The 18,540-nt window shown below is 40.8% G+C and overlaps 1 protein-coding gene across 4 annotated transcripts in view; it reads right to left on the bottom strand.

Moving 5' to 3' along the window:
• Window positions 1-697: 697 nt before the first annotated feature.
• The window catches only part of ANO5 (anoctamin 5), a 95,060-nt gene continuing 77,217 nt past the window's right edge, over window positions 698-18,540 (bottom strand). For all 4 annotated transcript variants that reach the window (XM_084630755.1, XM_084630753.1, XM_084630754.1 and 1 more), the window contains 7 exons: window positions 17,595-17,764; window positions 13,886-13,983; window positions 13,426-13,556; window positions 11,470-11,675; window positions 8,287-8,468; window positions 5,729-5,834; window positions 698-4,842 (listed from right to left, as the gene is read on the bottom strand). In XM_084630755.1, the coding sequence (XP_084486881.1) occupies window positions 4,618-4,842; window positions 5,729-5,834; window positions 8,287-8,468; window positions 11,470-11,675; window positions 13,426-13,556; window positions 13,886-13,983; window positions 17,595-17,764 (1,118 nt within the window). In that variant the 3' untranslated portion in view covers window positions 698-4,617. The remainder of the gene's footprint in view (window positions 4,843-5,728; window positions 5,835-8,286; window positions 8,469-11,469; window positions 11,676-13,425; window positions 13,557-13,885; window positions 13,984-17,594; window positions 17,765-18,540) is intronic.

Consider the following 18,540-nt stretch of genomic DNA (forward strand, 5'->3'; position numbering starts at 1 on the left):
TTCTAAAAACGTGAATTCCAAATGTGTGGTCCACTGGTTCTACTAGTGGTATCTAGTGCAGGACAGACTCTGGGAGCTGAAAGCATGTGAGGAAATCGCCATCTGAGTTATTGGGTTCAGGAAGAGAAAAGAGACTGCTTCAAATAGTGCAGGAAAAGGTAGCCTGTCTGAGATGACAGCCTGTTTGTGTACAGTCCTGTTTGCACCAGGAGCAAAATTATTGGAATGTGGAGGACGTGGTGAGCTTTTTCATGTCGTCATGGTTCTCGGAATTAGCAAACAAATTATTCAGGGATATACTCCTCTCAGATATGATGTACACGTGCCTATCGGTCAAGGGGAAGTGCATACAATACAAGAAAAAATTGGCCCTTACAATTGGTTTCTTGTGAATCACGATGAAGCTACATAAATCATTCTATCTTGTGATTTTGTATTAGTTCTTTCAAACAAGATATAGGTCCACTATACTCTTTCTCTATTATAGCATTTAGTATTTAAAAGGAATTAATCAGTGGTATGTATTTTTGTTGAATCTAAATACACTGTCATGTAAAATCGATGATCAAAGATTAATCATCTATAATACAAATATCACCTTTTTTGAGGCACTGTGAACACACTCAGCCCTTTAACTCCAGACACATGCCGAATTTAACAAAACAAGCAATATTTTTTAAAAAAAATGACAGTAGAGTTAAAAAATAAACATTGCTTTATTCACCAACACATTTTAAATCTCAGTATTGTACACATAGGTTTAATGCAATGTTTAAAAAATTATCCCAGGATTAGTGAATCATATACATCAGTACGATACTTAACAGTCAAAAATACCAGTCCATTTACATGACAATATCACTTGGAAGCAAAAGAGGCAAACAGCTCAGTAAGAAAATCTATCCTTCCCTGCCACTTTCTCCTGCAGTCTGAAACTGGCAACATTATTAAACAATTTACATAAAAAATATAAACCACAGTAATAAAATTTGCTAGAAAAACAGTATAGTGTTTTGTGGTTGCATGCTTATTTCATGGTCATTTGCTTATATCGTAGCATGTTAAATCTTTCTATAGCACAAATATAACCAATATATTGGGGAAAAAAATTCCCTGATCGGGTTACTCTTTATACTTAAAAGCCAATAATCTTCCTCATTTACTAATTCTCTTGAAGTAATCCACGGTTGCCTAAAAGTTACAGTAGCTACATCACCAAACTCGTTTCACTGCAGTTAAAGGACACTTTTAGAGACATGTATACAGTCATAGTATATATTTTGTACGTTCAGTATTAATTTTCAACATCAAGTGTATTCAAACATACAAAAACCCAGCACAGAATATTTAATACTTTCAGATTCCCAGTATGGCTTTTATTTCTACCACTTTGCAACACCTTTCAGGAAAAAAAATATAAACTGTGAAAGGTTATAACCCTAGTTATGCTAATAAAAGTTTGTTGAAACAGTGCTTAGCCACTAACAAAGAAAAGGTAAATAGTTAAATTCTGAGACAGCTTAGACCGATCTCTTCTTATGTAAATTTCGCTGTTAATTTCATGACAATTTACTGTCTTTTAAATAGTTTTTTGTGCACGCCAAAAAGTGATGCTTTAAAGTGTAAAATATGTGTATGTTTAAAGCTGATCCCAGAGTTTTTCACTTTTTAATATATACTACAGTATGTGAAGAAAACAACCCAATGTTCCTAGAGTATAAGATTATATAGTAAGTTCTCTCAGAAAATGAACTAGAAGTAAGAAATGGGGCCACGTGTTAAATCAACTTTGTTGTTTTACTACCTGGTGCTTCTGCACATCACTGCTGCATCCTTATCTTTAAGTTATTTGTTTCTCTCCTTCTTGCTTTTTAAGATGCATTGCCCATTGCCAACACAATTACACTGCTAGAAACTTTTCAAGTGTGGCAAACTAAGACTTTCTTTTTAAACTACAAAGACTTGGAGTAATTGACATTCTCTAAAATCTGCATGAATACAACATCTGACACTGAGTTTACTGGTTTTTAACTTGAAAGCAGACCTTTTGCGCATCTTGTTCAGAGCTTACATTGTCATGTTGTATCTTTTCACTTTACTACTTTACACATGCTTTGCCAGTTGCTAACAGTAACAAAATTATAAAAATAATTTAAACATGAAAATAATACAAATAATGCAAGTTCTCCATTTAATTTACAGTATTTGTAAAATATCTGTTAAAAGCAGCAAAGTGCTTGTATCGTTTACTATGGTTTGGTAGAGTATACAGAATTACAGTGATTGTAATGAATCTTTGGCTTATTGCACTTCATAATATAACATACGTTCTTAAGCAGCAGACTTATCTTAACTGTACATGCAGTTCTACAATGAATCAGAATTTTTAAAGTTACATGAATGTTACAGAGCAATCTCAGCTCATCACATATACTAATCACCAATGTTACAGATTTAATGAAGTAGCTCTGGGGACTCTCAAGTCAAGAAAGATTCTGGGAAGCCTGGCTGAGAAAGCCCAGTGAGTATTCAGTCATCAAATTTGGTCAGTTGCCACTCTGCTCTTAAAGCACACCTTGCAGAATTTACAATGGAAAGAGATGTACATCTGCTTAACCTTCCTGGCTGGTAGGAGAATCATGTGATGTTCATTAGAGGTAAACATTTTACCATTAGAAATTCTACCAGTAATGTTAGTTCTGCCCAAGACACAAATTTAAAACTCTAAAACTTTAAATATCAGCTAATTAGCCAAATATTTATTATATTCTTTTTCTGATTTACAAGTTTGCTTTGCTAAAACCAAAAGTGGAACCGAAAACTTGTGGATTTAGTAAACAACGAGTTCTTTAGCTGAAAGGCAAAATAGATGATGGGGGTTTTGGTCTGGTACATTTAACTATAACTTTCAAAGTGCAGATATACTAAAATTCCAAATATGACTATCTAGCATTCTTCATTTTGGGAGAATACAGCAAGTCCATTGCTTCTTCAGCTCACAGTCCACTTCACAGTGCTTTCCACTCTTTTGCATAGCACTGACAAACTGAAGTTTGCATATGCAGCCATTGCTAAGCCAACACTATGCACTGCCATATGGAGGTTCAAAGTTTCATGATGCAGGCTCACTTTTAAGATATGCTATATCATGTAATTATACAGCTAGCATTTTCATATCTTGTGTCAAATGCATATAAACAAGGCACTAAGCATTGTAAGGTTGACATGTCTTTAAAATACAGTAAAATCAGTAAAATATTTGTAATTAAAATTATATAGCAAGGGCACTGCTCATAAACAGCTTGTAGCTAACTTGCAAAATAGCTGACAATGAATATACGTCATACCTTTGCAGAACAGCCCCATGGCAAAATAAAAAAAGGTTTCTTTTTGGCAAGATTAAAAACAAAAAAGTTCAAGGGTTCCTACTATAAGGACAATGGCTACATAAATGTACATTGCTTGGCATTTTTAAAATACTAAGACTACTTAACTTTATCGCTTTAAAATCACATTCACGTACAAACACAATGACATATATAGATCAATCTGTATTACAGTCCAGCTTCCCCACACTGGGGTCTGTTCAAAATTCACAGCCCTGTGGTTAATTCCTGAAGAATTTCTGACTAGACAGTTCAAACCATTTTATCTCTTAGTTGTCATTCTCAGAGATAACATGTGCACAATCAGAAATCATATGACAGGACAGGCCCCTACTAACATAGTATAGTTTTTCAAATGATGTCTTTTAGAGTTAAGAAATAAAACAGCTAAGTTTCCTTAAATGATGCAGTCTAAACTAAACTATCAAACCCTGGCAAAAGTACTGTAACTAGCAGATTATTCCACAAACTTTCAATGTTTAAACTTTATTGTGAGGAAACTCTTTAGCAGATGAGGATTGTTAGGAGTAAAAAATTGAAAATAAATTAAACTATTCTTCTTCTTCACTAGCCTCTCAATTCTGTGCCTTAAAAAAGCCGAAGTAGATTTAAGTCAATATATCTTTAACACACACGTTCCTCAAAAAATGCATAAAAGTTGCAAGCCTGTGAACAAATATTATATATGATATGCAGTGGATACAAAAAAAAAGATCATTCTGCCTCCAACGTTAGCTAATTAAGTTGTGATGTTATAGACACTCACTCTCAGTCTTTTCCATAGCAGGAGCTGTCCAGTATATACCTTGCCATCTAGCTAGGAGCTAGTTGGCACCTTCCCTCCTTCTCCCATTCAGAAGTATGGGAAGCTCAGAGTAGTCATGACCCTCATACACCTGATCACAACCTTTTGAGGAGAATCACAACCCCTACGCTGGGAACCAGTGTCATAGGATTTCCAAATAATATTTTGATTTTTAGACCCATGAGATTTATCCATTGTCCAGTCCAAAGGGTAGCTACAAAACAGGGAAATTGAGAAATAGCATTTACCAAGCCTACAATACTCAATGACAGGTGTCTTTTAGAAAAACAAATGTTTAAAATCTTTGGACTGAAAGCAAAGGGTTAAAACTATCATATGGCTTTCAACAAATTGCATACTGAGCGGATCACAGATAAATAAGGATCAGAGTTTCAGAGACTAAAATCTACCAGATAGCTCCTCCAGCTACATTGCCTGGGATAACTCTACTTTTCCTTCTGTGGCAATTACTTCCTTTTCCATATTTTCATATGTCTTGCATTCACACAGTTTCTGCTTCAGTTTATTGAGTTCATATTCATGCAGGATTTTTTGTGTTAAGAACTTTTCACGTTTTATTCTGGCTTTTACCTCTGCTGGAACGTCTGGAATCATCCAGGCCACAAAGAATTTGACAATGAACACAATATGCTGCCAAAAAAAAAAAAAAAAGAGGCAAGGGAAAGTGATGATGATGTATTATAGAATAAAGGAATAATTAGATCTCCAGCTAAAAAAGCACTACATAAGAGCTAGGTATTATTATTAACTTTTTTTTTCTCTTTTCTCTTAAAACTGAGCATACTGTAATATGACTGTCCTGGAACGATACACATCATGTTACAAAAACATGCTGCTATTTTTGGATTTTATGTACAAATAAAAAGATTATAAAACACCCTCACACTTAAACACCAACTTTGATCCCAAAGTGCTTCATAACAGGTTCAGGAGCAAGAGTGATACCTTCTGAATCACCAGCACCATTCTGCTGCATCTAGGTGATTCCTTGTAGATATCCCATCCACATATTGACCCAGCTCAACTTGTGAGAACCGACAGGATCGCAGTGGGACATGCCATGGATACAGCTCATCAGCAATCCCCTACTCCTTTGGCAGCCTGCAAAAGGCTGGCTTTATACTCAAAATGATTGACTTGAGCAATTTTAGCTGCTGCTCATCATCTTAAAATCCTTTTAGAAGGCAGTACTGCAGTCCTCTCACAAGCAGCACTCCCAACTAAACCAATGGGAGTTATACATATGGGAGGCCTAGTAGTTTAGTTATTTTCTTATTTGCATAAAAGGATTTAACTCTGCTCTTTTCTTTGGACCAAATCTCTTGATTTCAAAGGGAGTCTTGACTGAGTGAAAATTAAGAGTTTGGTCTTTATTTTGTACAGCTGATATTTTCTTTGTGTTGCTTATGCAAGTGAATACAGGATATTAGCAGCAGTTGTTTGACTTTCATAAAAAAATAGTAACTATATTCAGAATGTATGATGTATTGATTTCAGAAGACTGATTGGCACATACCTCCATTATAATGATAAAAGCCAATTTTGCAGCAAGAATGTGCCAAAACTGCATAGTGTGTAAATATTTCTTCGCATGGCCTGGTGGATATCGGTAGTCTCTGTACCTGTTAGATATAAATAAATGTAAAGGTGAAATGTCATATTTAATATGAGACAGACTACAAGCTCAGTGACATTTACATGCAATACAGCTGTCATTTAAGGAACCTTTTGATCTTCTTCTAAATGTTCTATTCTCTTTGGCAGGAACAGGTTAGCCCTTATAACTTGTTTCTATTGCCAGTTTGCTCAGGCACCCTTATTCACAACAACATAGGATGGCTGAGGATGTGTGAGAAGTGAAATTTATATGTGGATTACTACTGTATTCGGGTGGTGACCAAATAATGGACATTGCTGAATAGCACAATGGAAGCTAATTGAATGGTATCAGAATGGACAGATTTATTGGACAAATCAAGGGCTCAATGGGTGAGCAGGCATGTGTGTGTTCAGCATTAATATCTATGGTAGGATAAAGACAGACTACTGGAGCTTTACTCTGAGTCATGATCTATCTGAAGTGGATTTGTTTTGTATCCAATCATATGTTTCCCTTTTGTTATGGATGTCTCTGAAGTTCCTTCTCCAATCCACAATTCCTTCACTATGGACAAATTCACGCTTTTTCACCAATACACTGAAACCTTATGGACATAAATTCCTCTGCCATTGGTAAAATACGTCTATGCTAATGTACACCAGCTAAGAATATGTTCCAATATGTTTATGCAGATATTGACCCTTCTGTATAAAATGTCAAATACCTTGGCAAAGCCAGGCAGAAGAAGACAACATTAGAGTCATTTTGAAAATGCAGGGCTCCATCATGATAGTGTGAAGCACAACATTGCTCTTGAGAAACTTGTGGTATGCCAGGGCCTTATTTTTTGGGTATTTTTTCACTATGGCTGCGTAAACCCAACACCCATTTTCCATAGCAGGAACTGTGCACGGAACTTCTTGCATATTGTAATAATGAATAATTGGTCCAAAGCCCATGCAAACTGAGGCAGGATCCTTCAGTCTCAAACTCTATGGTTAGAGAAGAACTCTATAATCAACTGCTGACCTAAACCATCAAAGAGCTAGCCACAAAGTGACCCCAACCTCCACACCACGTACACAGGTCACCTAGGTTCTTTCATGAATTGCACAAAATTAAGCAAGAAGTCAAAAAGGCTGAAGGTCTGGGTATGCAAAAGCTGCACAGCAAAAGTCAGAGAACAGCTCCAGGCCACCTACAAACATATGTACAGATACAAAAGAAGCTTCAAGTAGCTTCTCACAGAGAATTGCAATAACCAAGTCATATGCAGAAGAACCTTTCGGTGCAGTGAACTGGCTAACTGTCTATACACAACCAGACACAAGCCCTGTCCATTGCAAAGAAATCTCATCTTACTTCAAAGACAAAATCAACACAATTAGACTGGGCCATCCTGAGACAAAAGTAACGACACCGGAACACCATCACATGTGACAGAATGTGGTCTCAACACCCAGAGAAAAGCTCTGAAGAATGTCTGGTTTCTTTACCCGTGAAACTGAACGCTTCCCTTCACAACTGGTGAAATCCAGCAAAAAAACCCTGGCTTCCATTCTAAACCTGATTCTAGGAGGTTTACTTGTATCCAATCAGGCAACAGAACCACACCATATGCACTGTGTGTTCAATCAAAACTCACTTGCTGAGCTTGGATTTTGAATACTTGCATCAAACTGCTTGTGACCAATACATAGACCAGAGGTGGCCAAACTTACTGGCCCTCCAAACCGCATATGATAATCTTCATTAGTTTGAGAGCTGGGACCTGCCTGCCAGGGGGCTTGGGCTTCAGCCCCACTCCTGCTGAAGCCCCAAGCCCCGGCAAGTGCGCCCCGCAGGGCTGAAGCCTAGAGGCCCACCTCTCTGCTGGGCAGAAGTCCCTACTCCACACCCTGCAGCAAGGCAGAGGTCCTGAGCTCCCCCCACGACCAGTCTGGTAGGTAGAGAATGGGGGAGAGTGAGAGGAGCTCCGTGAGCCTCACTTTAACAGTAAAAGAGCCGCATGTGGTTTGCAAGCCACAGTTTGATCACCCCTTATATAGACCAAAATCAGTTTTAGAAACTGAGCCAAATTCAGAGGTGATAATGAGTGGTGAGTATCTGGGTTCCCTAGATTCAGTTCGATACCTTCAGACCTATTTCCAGCAATTACCAAAGTGGGCTGGCTTTAAACCATACATTCTTAGTCTCTCCTGTTGGTTGCTTTCTTTGTTACGCCCTTTTTCATGCCTTTGCATTTGTTAGTTACACCAACTTGGACTCCCTTTGACTCAAATGAAAAAAAAAAGTGATTTTTGGTGGTTAGTGGGATTATCTAAATCATTTTCTAAAGGAAGCTAGATTCTGCACTAGTTCTGACATGGAAGAATTAGGCCTATCTATTTTCTAATTAATTTAAGTCTCAACTATCTACTTGGAAAACTGCATGTAAAACATAGAGACAATTTTTTTTTAAAATCACCACAAACCTGCATGTGAGAAAGTTCTCTGAATTATTTTTAGGCTCCTTTCCCTCTAGAAAATCTGAGACTTGGAACACGGATAGACTGTTGTTAATATATCCAGACATGGGCGAATCTTCATTTGTAAAATAGGCATAGTAGTAAACTAAACGAGGGATCATATCAGATGTGAAGGCTACAATAAAGGCCTGAAAAAAGAAACAGAACTTGAGATCATGCTGCATAAGTAACTTAGTGTCTCGCTTAATATTTTCCTTTGAAATGAAATATCTGATTCTGTTTGACAGTCCCATGTGAAGCTGGAACACTAGATGCAGCGCTTTCATAGAACCATAGGATATCAAGGTTGGAAGGGACCTCAGGAGGTCATCTAGTCCAACCCCTGCTCAGAGCAGGACCAATCCCCAATTTTTGCCCCAGATCCCTAAATGGCCCCCTCAAGGATTGAACTCACAACCCTGGGTTTAGCAGGCCAATGCTCCAACCACTGAGCTATCCCTCCCCCCCTCCAACCACTGAGCTATCCCCCCAAGACTTTATTGGTCTTCAGTTTATAAAAAGTATCTTTCGCCACTGCTGCTCTCTGAACATCCAGAAGCAGCTGAGGATCTAACTGAACCCATAGATTGTGAATCTTATTAATCATTCAATGGAAGGAATGAAATTATCTTGGGCATCTCCTGTGGTTTCCCTTCGCCAATTGGTACTGCCAATGACATATCTGAACTGAGCTTCAGTAAACTAACTCCCATGCATGCCTCAATCTGGCCAGACACTAGGAAAGTCAAGTGAACAAACCACCTGGTTCCAGTTAAATGGAAATGGAGAGCTGCATGTCATCAAAAGGAAGAAAGGACAGCAGCAGAATATGGACCCTGGACTTCAGAAAAGCAGACTTTGACTCCCTCAGGGAACTGATGGGCAGGATCCCCTGGGGGGCTAATATAAGGGGGAAAGAAGTCCAGGAGAGCTGACTGTATTTTAAAGAAGCCTTATTGAGGGTGCAGGAACAAACCATCCTTTGATGTGAAGAAGGAATAGCAAATATGGCAGGCAACCAGCTTGGCTTAACAGAGAAATCTTCGGTGAGCTTAAACACAAAAAGGAAGCTTACAAGAAGTGGAAACTTGGACAGATGACTAGGGAGAAGTATAAGAATATTGCTCAAGCATGCAGGGGTGTAATCAGGAAGGCCAAAGCACAACTGGAGTTGCAGTTAGCAAGGGATGTGAAGGGTAACAAGAAGGGTTTCTGCAGGTATGTTAGCAACAAGGAGGTTGTCATGGAAAGCACGGGACCCATACTGAAGGGGGAGCAACCTAGTGACAGATGATGTGGAAAAAACTGAAGTACTCAATGCTTTTTTTGCCTCGGTCTTCACAGACATGGTCAGCTCCCAGACTGCTGCACTGAGCAGCGCGGTATGGGGAGGAGGTGACCAGCCTTCAGTGGTGAAAGAACATGTTAAAGACTATTTAGAAAAGCTGGACGAGCACAACTCAATGGGGCCATATGGAAGGTAACTGAGAGTGCTGACTGATGTGATTGCAGAGCCATTGGCCATTATCTTTGAAATCTCATGGCGATCGGGGGAAGTTCTGGACGACTGGAAAAAGGCTAATGTAGTGCCCATCTTTAAAAAAGGGAAGAAGGAGAATCCGGGGAACTACAGACTGGTCAGCCTCACCTCAGTCCCTGGAAAAATCATGGAGCAGATCCTCAAGGAATCCGTTTTGAAACACTTGGAGGAGAGGAAGGTGATCAGAAACAATCAACATGGATTCACCAGGGCAGTAATGCCTGACCAACCTGATTGCGTTCAATGATGAGATAACTGGCTCTGTGGATGAGGGGAAAGCAGTGGACGTGTTATTCCTTGACTTTAGCAAAGCTTTTGATACAGTATCCCACAGTATTCTTGCCAGCAATTAAAGACGTACGGATTGGATGAATGGACTATAAGGTGGATAGAAAACTGGCTAGATAGTCAGGCTCAATGGATAATGATCAATGGCTCAATGTCTAGCTGGCAGCCGGTATCAAGTGGAGTGCCCCAAGGGTTGGTCCTTGGGCCGGTTTTGTTCAACATCTTCATTAATGATCTGGATGATGGGATGAACTGCACCCTCAGCAAGTTTGCAGATGACACTAATTTGGGGGGAGAGGTAGATATGATGGAGGCTAGGGATAGTGTCTAGAGTGACTCAGACAAATTGGAGGATTGGGCCAAAAGAAACCTGATGAGGTTCAACAAGGACAAGTGCAGAATCCTGCACTTAGGACGGAAGAACCCCATGCTTGGCTGCAGGCTGGGGACTGACTGGCTAAGCAGCAGTTCTGCAGAAAAGGACCTGGGGATTACAGTGGACGAGAAGCTGGATATGAGTCAACAGTGTGCCCTTGTTGCCAAGAAGGCAAACGGCATATTGGGCTGCACTAGTAGGAGCGTTGCCAGCAGATTGAGGGAAGTGATTATTCCCCTCTATTCGGCACTGGTGAGGCCACATCTGGAGTATTACATCCAGTTTTGCCCCCCCACCCCCACTAAAGAAAGGATGTGGACAAATTGGAGAGAGTCCAGTGAAGGGAAATGAAAATGATTAGGGGACTGGTGCACATGACTTATGAGGAGAGGCTGAGGGAACTGGGATTGTTTAGTCTGCAGAAGAGTGAGGGGGGGATTTGATAGCAGCCTTCAACTACCTGAAGGGAGGTTCCAAAGAGGATGGAGCTAGGCTGTTCTCAGATGGTGGCAGATGACAGAACAAGCAGCAATGGTCTCAAGTTGCAGTGGGGGAGGTTTAGGTTGGATATTGAGAAACACTATTTCACTAGGAGGGTGGTGAAGCACTGGAATGGGTTACCTAGGGAGATGGTGAAATCTCCATCTTTAGAGGTTTTTAAGGCCTGGCCTGACAAAGCCCTGGCTGGGATGATTTAGCTGGGGTGGGTCCTGCTTTGCGCAGGGGGTTGGACGAGATGACCTCCTGAGGTCCCTTCCAACCCTGAGATTCTATGATCACTGCACTGCACAGTGCAGTAGCACTGCAACTCAAATGGCGGTGTTATACACATAATGAATTGGTTCTATACAGAATGAAAAACAGTAGAAGCTGATTATAAAACCTACAAATCCTGGAAATATAAAGAATTATAAGAAAATGGACTTAGCACAGTTAGTTTACTTACGTTAGTGACAACAGACAAGATGGCCATTCCATTTAGAATTTCTTGCCAAACTCCTATACTGTGGGCTTTGGCAGCAACAGGCCTCCTGAACTGAGTGGTAAGCTTCCAGGAATCTACTCGAATCTCCAAGATATTATTCATCAGCGCAAGAAGGGGAGCCAGTGGAAAAGAGGCCACAAACAGAGTAATAAATCCAAACTGAATGACTGCATGGGAGGAAGGGAAATGAACAACAGTTGTTTTGAACTCTAGGGAAATTATCTTTAAGTTCACAATTCATGCTATTGAAATTCCAGAGCATTCAAGATAACCTTACCAAGTGAAAAACAAGTCTAGTGGAATGTATTCATATCACCAATTTTCTAAATTGCAACAATGTGCTAATAAAAGTATAGTATCCAAGTACTTTCAAGAAAGAAAAGTGTGTGTGTGTGTTATAACTGAAAGACTCGGCAGTTTGGAGAAGAGATTGAATACACAAAGCAGTAAAGTCTGACTGACCAGCCTTTGACTGATGCAAGGCTTTACATGCTGGCTCTCAAGCCCTCCAATTTATACAATTATTTTATAGACCAACCTCTTTTAGTTTTTAATTATTTTTAATTCATTCCCAAACAAGAAACAAATATTCTGAGCTTCTCCCCTTGTGACCCTATTGTTCATGGGTTTATTTATGTATATAGTATGTATTTTTTTAGTTCATATTAAGATTTACCAGTGGCACTAAACACATACGTAATGAACTGTCAATAATCACTTTAGCTATCACCAAAATCAAACCTCCTCTGGTGTGGTATGTAGCAGCCTTTTCAGTTGTGCCAACACTACCCCACAATAGTTTAGGCACAGAAAGTGAAAAGGAATATTATATCTACTTAAAGCTCCAGGAGAATGTAAAATAACATAACATTTCACCAAGACATTGGCGTTAAATACTGTTCCAAAACTGCTATTAGAGATCTCATGACCACCTGTGGTCAGGACTTCAATTTTCCATCACAGCCAAAAAACATAATCCCCAACAACCAAGTGGTCACTGAATCATGCTGAGGGAATGGTTTAATTATGATTCAGCAGAAGGAAAGACATCTTCCTGCATCTTCACTACTGACAGCAGCTATTTTTTAACCTTGCGGGTCTCCCATCCAAGTAGTGATCAGGCCGGACCATGGTTGGCATGTGAGATTTGACAAGATCACAGGCCAAGGTGAAATGGCTACATGACACGAATGCGGCTAGATAGTTCCAAACAAGATTTACAGATTTATACGCACAGCTTAGGAGTAGCATTAAGAGGGACACCACCAGGCAAACTTCAACAAATTTTGCCCTTTCTATTTGACAAACACTGTTTTTAATTTCAGTGTTTCTGGATTGTTCATGGGCTTAATTTCTGGTTTTTTAGTTAGCTGTTTGCAAACTGTTTCATCTGTCATGTCGGCATCATTTTAGAAATAGTGCCAGTTGGTTAGCTCATGCTCCCTCTGCTGGTCAGTTGGGTAGTATCAGAGCACAAATCAGTGCAGACCCAAAACACAGTGGATTCTCTGATCCACATTGTGGGTCTCATATCTGCAGTGCAGATCCTTACAGCATACTTGGCACTCATCCCATGGTCAGAGTTTCCAATGACATCAGTGGAAGTTATGCCTAGGAAGAATGGCAGAATATGCACTAGAGAGCTGCAGTGTGGATAACAGATCCACCATCCAACATGAGAGAGAAATAGTTCTTGGATATATAATACTATGAACAAGAACTTTGCTCAATGCATTATACTAATATAAAGGCAGCTTCATTTATTGGGCTGACCTATTTAACTCCGTCTATCATTGAATTTTATGCTGTTTACAATACTTATCAGAGAACATGCCAACTTTTAACTGGAAAGCTCTGTTCTTATAACCTAATAACAAAGCTTCTTATCTTCATTTCAAAGTTGTGTTTTCAGCTCACCCATTTCTAGATATTCATAGAATAGCCCCAAGGCTCCAAAGCTCTGCAGATCATGATCCTGCTCCCAGCGACTATATAAATTCTCTGGATTACATCTGGCTTTCCTGCGTCCCCACCAATTCCAAATCCAGCTGTGTGGGGAGGGGAAATGGGAACAATAAGGGAGGGGGGAAGATAGAGTCATGATTAGAGAATATATTATGCACTATAAATTGATTCATAAGCACCTCTTTCCCCCAAAGGAAACCAACTCCTCACTCCCATACTGTACAGTCTTTACAAACATCTTCTACAGAAAAGAAGCCAAAAAGAACTCTAAAAATTTGATTGACTTTTCAGCACTTTTGCAGTTCATTTACCTACAGCATTTCTCTCAGTTTGGCCAGTGAAATGATGCTACTCATCACCCTTAATTTCAGCCATCTACAAACTCAGTGGCTCAATGTAAGGCATCACTTACGGTACAATGGCCTCTTGTATATTTCCCCAAATTTGCTTGCCGGCCATAACTATGGTGAGCTGTGTCGTCAATTCAATCAGGCAGCCTGCAGGATCACACTGACCAAAAAAAAAAAAAAGTTGTGGAGAAAGCAATAATGAAAGTTACTAAATTGGCCATCACCTTAATAAAATACAATGTAATGTAAGAAAGAGTTCTTAAAGTGCTCAGGGAAAGAAGTAATTTGCACTTCAGCTCCCAGCTGAAAATTCACCTTCGGGGAGACTGTTACAAAAGGCTAAACTGTGTTGTATTTTTATCCAAAAAGGAAATGTGCTAGGTTAAATATTTCAAAATTGAAATATACAGACCATTTGAAAGACAGAGTAACTCAACAGGGCTTAGACTGGCCTCTATGGGTACATCTACACTGCAGTTGGGAGTGTGCCTCACAGCTCAGGGAGACGGACTCGCGCTAGCTCTCCTCAAGCTAGCACACTAAAAATAGCAGTGTGAATGTAGAGGCATGGACACTGGCTTGGGCTAGCCCCCTGAGATTGAACCCAGTGAGGCCTTGGATTGGGTAGCTAGCCTGAGGCACTGCCCATACAGCAATGTCCACTCTATTATTTTGAGTGTGCTAGCTGGAACAGACCTAGTCTACGCTCCCAGCTGAGTGCAGACATACCCTATATGGGTGCATGTGAATGGGGCATAAGCAGTCTTCCAACTTCCTCCAGTAACAGTTCCTGCCTTTCCCATTGAGTCCAGTGAGATGCCAACATGGCACCATTTACCTCGAAATACCAGAGGCCAAATCCCAACTATTGAACTACTGCATCTCCTATTCTCTTCATAGAGAGCTGGATGTATTTAGCACTTCTCAGGATTTGGCCCTCGCTGTTTGCAGTTTTTTAAAATTTCTGCTCCTTATCAGGTCCACCAAGAGAATTTACTAGCCCTGAAAACATCTAGAAGACTTCAGTCCCTAACTTTGCTAAGATAGCTGACCTTTGTTTACCTTAAGCTATTTTCCTCCTTGCCCTCCAGGCAACATTTAACACCCAATATTGCCTTCAGAGGTTTACACATGGCTTCACTGGGAGTCACGCATGAATATCCAAAGCCAGAACTTTTAGAAGTGTTTTGCATTCAGCAGAAGGCCAGTCTTCTCTGATGCTAACCTCAAAACGCTGGTGGAGATACCTTAATGTCAGTGAGCCCTTTCATTTACAATGGCTTTAATCTGCCCAGAGCACCGTCTTCACCTGCATACAGTGCTCACAGAGCCAGAGGCCCCACTAAACAGAACCAGTACATCACTGAGATAAGTAAGGTGCCCATCAATGATTTATAAAAAATAATCTTGTTCATGGGGAAAGGAAGCCCAAGGTCCTCATGCTGTTTAGGGACAGTAAATTCTCATGGTGGCACTCATAAAGAGCAGACACTTTAAAGACTAATCTTCTTGGCAAATAGCAAGGGCCAAATCCTGAGACGTGCTAAATACATCCAGACCCAGAAAGGGATTTAGGCACCTAACTGCTGCTTTAGGCACATAAATCCAAAATCTAGATCCTCCAAATCCTCACTCAGCAGCCACCTAATCCTGTAGATATCTAAACCCCCTAGGTACCTAAATTTTCACCTGTAAAGTCCCAGAGGTGAACAAACTTCTTTGGGCATGTGCAATACTGTTCAAATCATGACTTTGCCAAGCTGTTCAGAGCCAAGCTCATGTCTAAAACTCTGGCAGAACCCTGAAACTACACATTTTCCCCCAACTATCTTACCTGCAGGGTCTGATCTGGTAGGCAGGCTTAGAGGTCGCCTTAGGCCATGCCTACCAGATCCAGCCCTGCACAAAATACAGCTGTGACAATACGACAATATCCTGCCATAACTTGAGCAAACCTTACAAATTTAATACCTTTTGGGTCCCTTATATTGAAAATGCAAACTCTGTATTATTGTACAGAACTTCTTTAGGAGGAAGGCAGGATTAATTAAACCTCTGGAAGGTATCAGGAACTTCAAAGGTCTTTGGGGGACTGTAAGTGTGAAGTGGATTTCTTAAGAAATACTTAGGGGTGAGGGGAATGCAAATGACCCACCTCAAATCCATCCTTTGGAAACTGCATTTTGTGCAGAGACTCGTTGGCTAATTACATAGTCATGATCTCTTCAAAGAGCCATGATGGGTAAATGAGAGACTCTTACTCTTGAGGGTTCTTGTTCATAGCAAAGGGTATGGTGAACTTGAAACCACAGGAAAACCCCAGGTTGAAGGACTGCTCCTGCCAGAGCCCAGGTTGTACTTGGGGTGATCTCTGGTAAGCTATTAGCATGTGTGTAGGTTTTATTGTCTTTAATATGTTTTCTCTATAGTGCTTTTACCTGAAGAATATGTGCTTGCTTAGAAAGAACTTTTTGGTAACTTACAACTGTGGCAATTACACTGCGTACCGTCTCTGAGACGAGAACGAAAAAGAAATCTGCTTAGGCAGCCTGTCTTTCGCTGGGAATAACACAGTGAAAGCAGGAAACTGTTCACCCTGGAAATACCTGGTGAGGAGGGAGAGAGATACACATCTCTCTCCAAGAAAGGCAATGGCTGCAAAGCTGAAAGACCAAGAATGGGTTCCCTGGCTGAACCACTGAAGTGAAGTACAGGTGCAGTTGCCCCAAACTGTGACAACAGCCTTGGAGGTGGTCATGATGCCAGAGTCACCACTATACTAACAGTCCAGTGACTAGAGAACTCACCTTGGTTATGAGAGACCTGGGTTCAAATCCACACTCTGCCTGATTCACAGCAGGGATTTGAACCCAGGTCTCCCATCTTCCAGGTGAGTGACTCGCCCAATGATCTATGGGTTATTCTGGGCGAGGGTTCTCTCAATCTCTCCTGCTGAAACTATTTCACATTGTGTAAAACACTTAAATAGTCATTGGGGTAGGGAATGGAGCCCAGGTCCTCTAGGAGAATACACTAATTGCTACTCTATAGAGTTATTCTCACTCTCTGGTCCAGTGGGTCAGGTGCTCTAATCACTGGGTATAAGATGGCTGGGCATAAGGGAGCTGCCACAATCACCATAATTTTTTGGCAAGAAAGAGCTGAGCTGGCTTAGGAGCCTAACTCCAGGACAGGGTTCACAGCTGTGAATCCCGAGTAGAGACAAGCATCTTCCTCCAGCACCTAACTCCCTTTGAGGAGCAGAGCTTAGGCCACATCCCTCTCCTCTGCATCTCCTTTAGTGTAGTTTACGCATCTCCCCTCTCAGCTTGCTGGCTTCTCTGAATCTCATTCTTAACTACTTAACTCGACCCTTCCACTGTATAGGGAGCCTCGGCAGCTAATGTAGGGCTGTGGATTCTACTGGGTGGCAGGGTGCCTAAATGTTAAGCGTTGCAATGTTGACCCTAAGTTCCCTTTAAGGATCTAGCTCTAGATTCTCAGATATACCGGACCTCCACTTGGTGTCCCCAAGGAGGAGGGGTGGGGGCCCTAGGTAGCTTTCTATTATCTTTTTCTCTTTCTGATCCTGGGAACAGTCAAGGGCTGGTTCGGTCCCTGTGCCAGTTTAGAGCAGCAACAGAGCATTCATTCCAAGCACCTTCCTACATTTAGAAAACTTCTGGTATCAAGGGGATGGAGGCAGTGGTGAGGCTCTGGTCAACTGTATTTATTACATATACTCCTCCTAAAGTCCAGAGGAATGCATACCTCTTCGTTTCTCCAGCGACTAAACATATATGTATATTTGCCAGGGTATCCCACAAATTTCCCTTTGAAGAAAGCCACATAGAAGCAGGATGAGTAGTAGTTGACAAACTGGAACAGGAACATCTTCATAGTGAGTCTGTTCTCATACTCCAGGTGAGTTCTTGGGATCTCTGTGAAACCAAAATAAAACAGTTTTAGATTCCCGTTAGCCCATTTCAAACATGCAGATTCATAAATGTTTGTCACCCTCAGTACTCTAACACCCCAACATTACGGTCAGGAGCCAGCATTCCTATTGTCAGACAGTATGTCCTCTATGCACAGCACAGCTCTGAGCAGGGAGGGACATGGGACTCATTCTAGAAATGCTAATCAGATCAGATTTCCCCCTTTTCACATACCAGCTATGTCACCAGCTCCACCTTGGAATCTTTCATCACTTAATTCCTCAGAGCAGCATTTCCCAAACTGTTGGTTGTGCCCTCGTGGGGTGAGAAAGTTTCCATTTTGGCAGTAAAATAGAAACCTAGCATAGATGGAGAAGATCTCTTGTGTCCTGAAAGAGAATCACTTGCTGCAGTTTTATAGGGCCGGATCTTCAAAAGTACTTTGCTCTCATAACTTTAAGTGGGAGCTGTAGGTACTCAGCACCTTTCAAAGAAAGGCCAAAAGTGGGTGAGAGCAAAAGAAGGATTCCTATTTGTCAGGAAGATAGTTGAAGCAAAGAGGTAACATGCTGGTGTGAACACCACAAGGGTGCTACTGAGGACTCTGCTCCACTCATAATCACGTTTTCCATCATGTTTGCTTCTCTCAATAGTGGAAAGCACTAATCCCACCGCTGGTAAAATAAACTGTAAAATATCATTCGATAAATAGCCATTCTGAGCAGGAGGAGACAGAAAAATAAACCACAAGAACTCAGGCTGGCCAGCAGTGGGCCGAA

Source organism: Lepidochelys olivacea (genome assembly GCF_965140295.1).
Source record: "Lepidochelys olivacea isolate rLepOli2 genome assembly, chromosome: 6".
Taxonomy (NCBI): domain Eukaryota; kingdom Metazoa; phylum Chordata; order Testudines; family Cheloniidae; genus Lepidochelys; species Lepidochelys olivacea.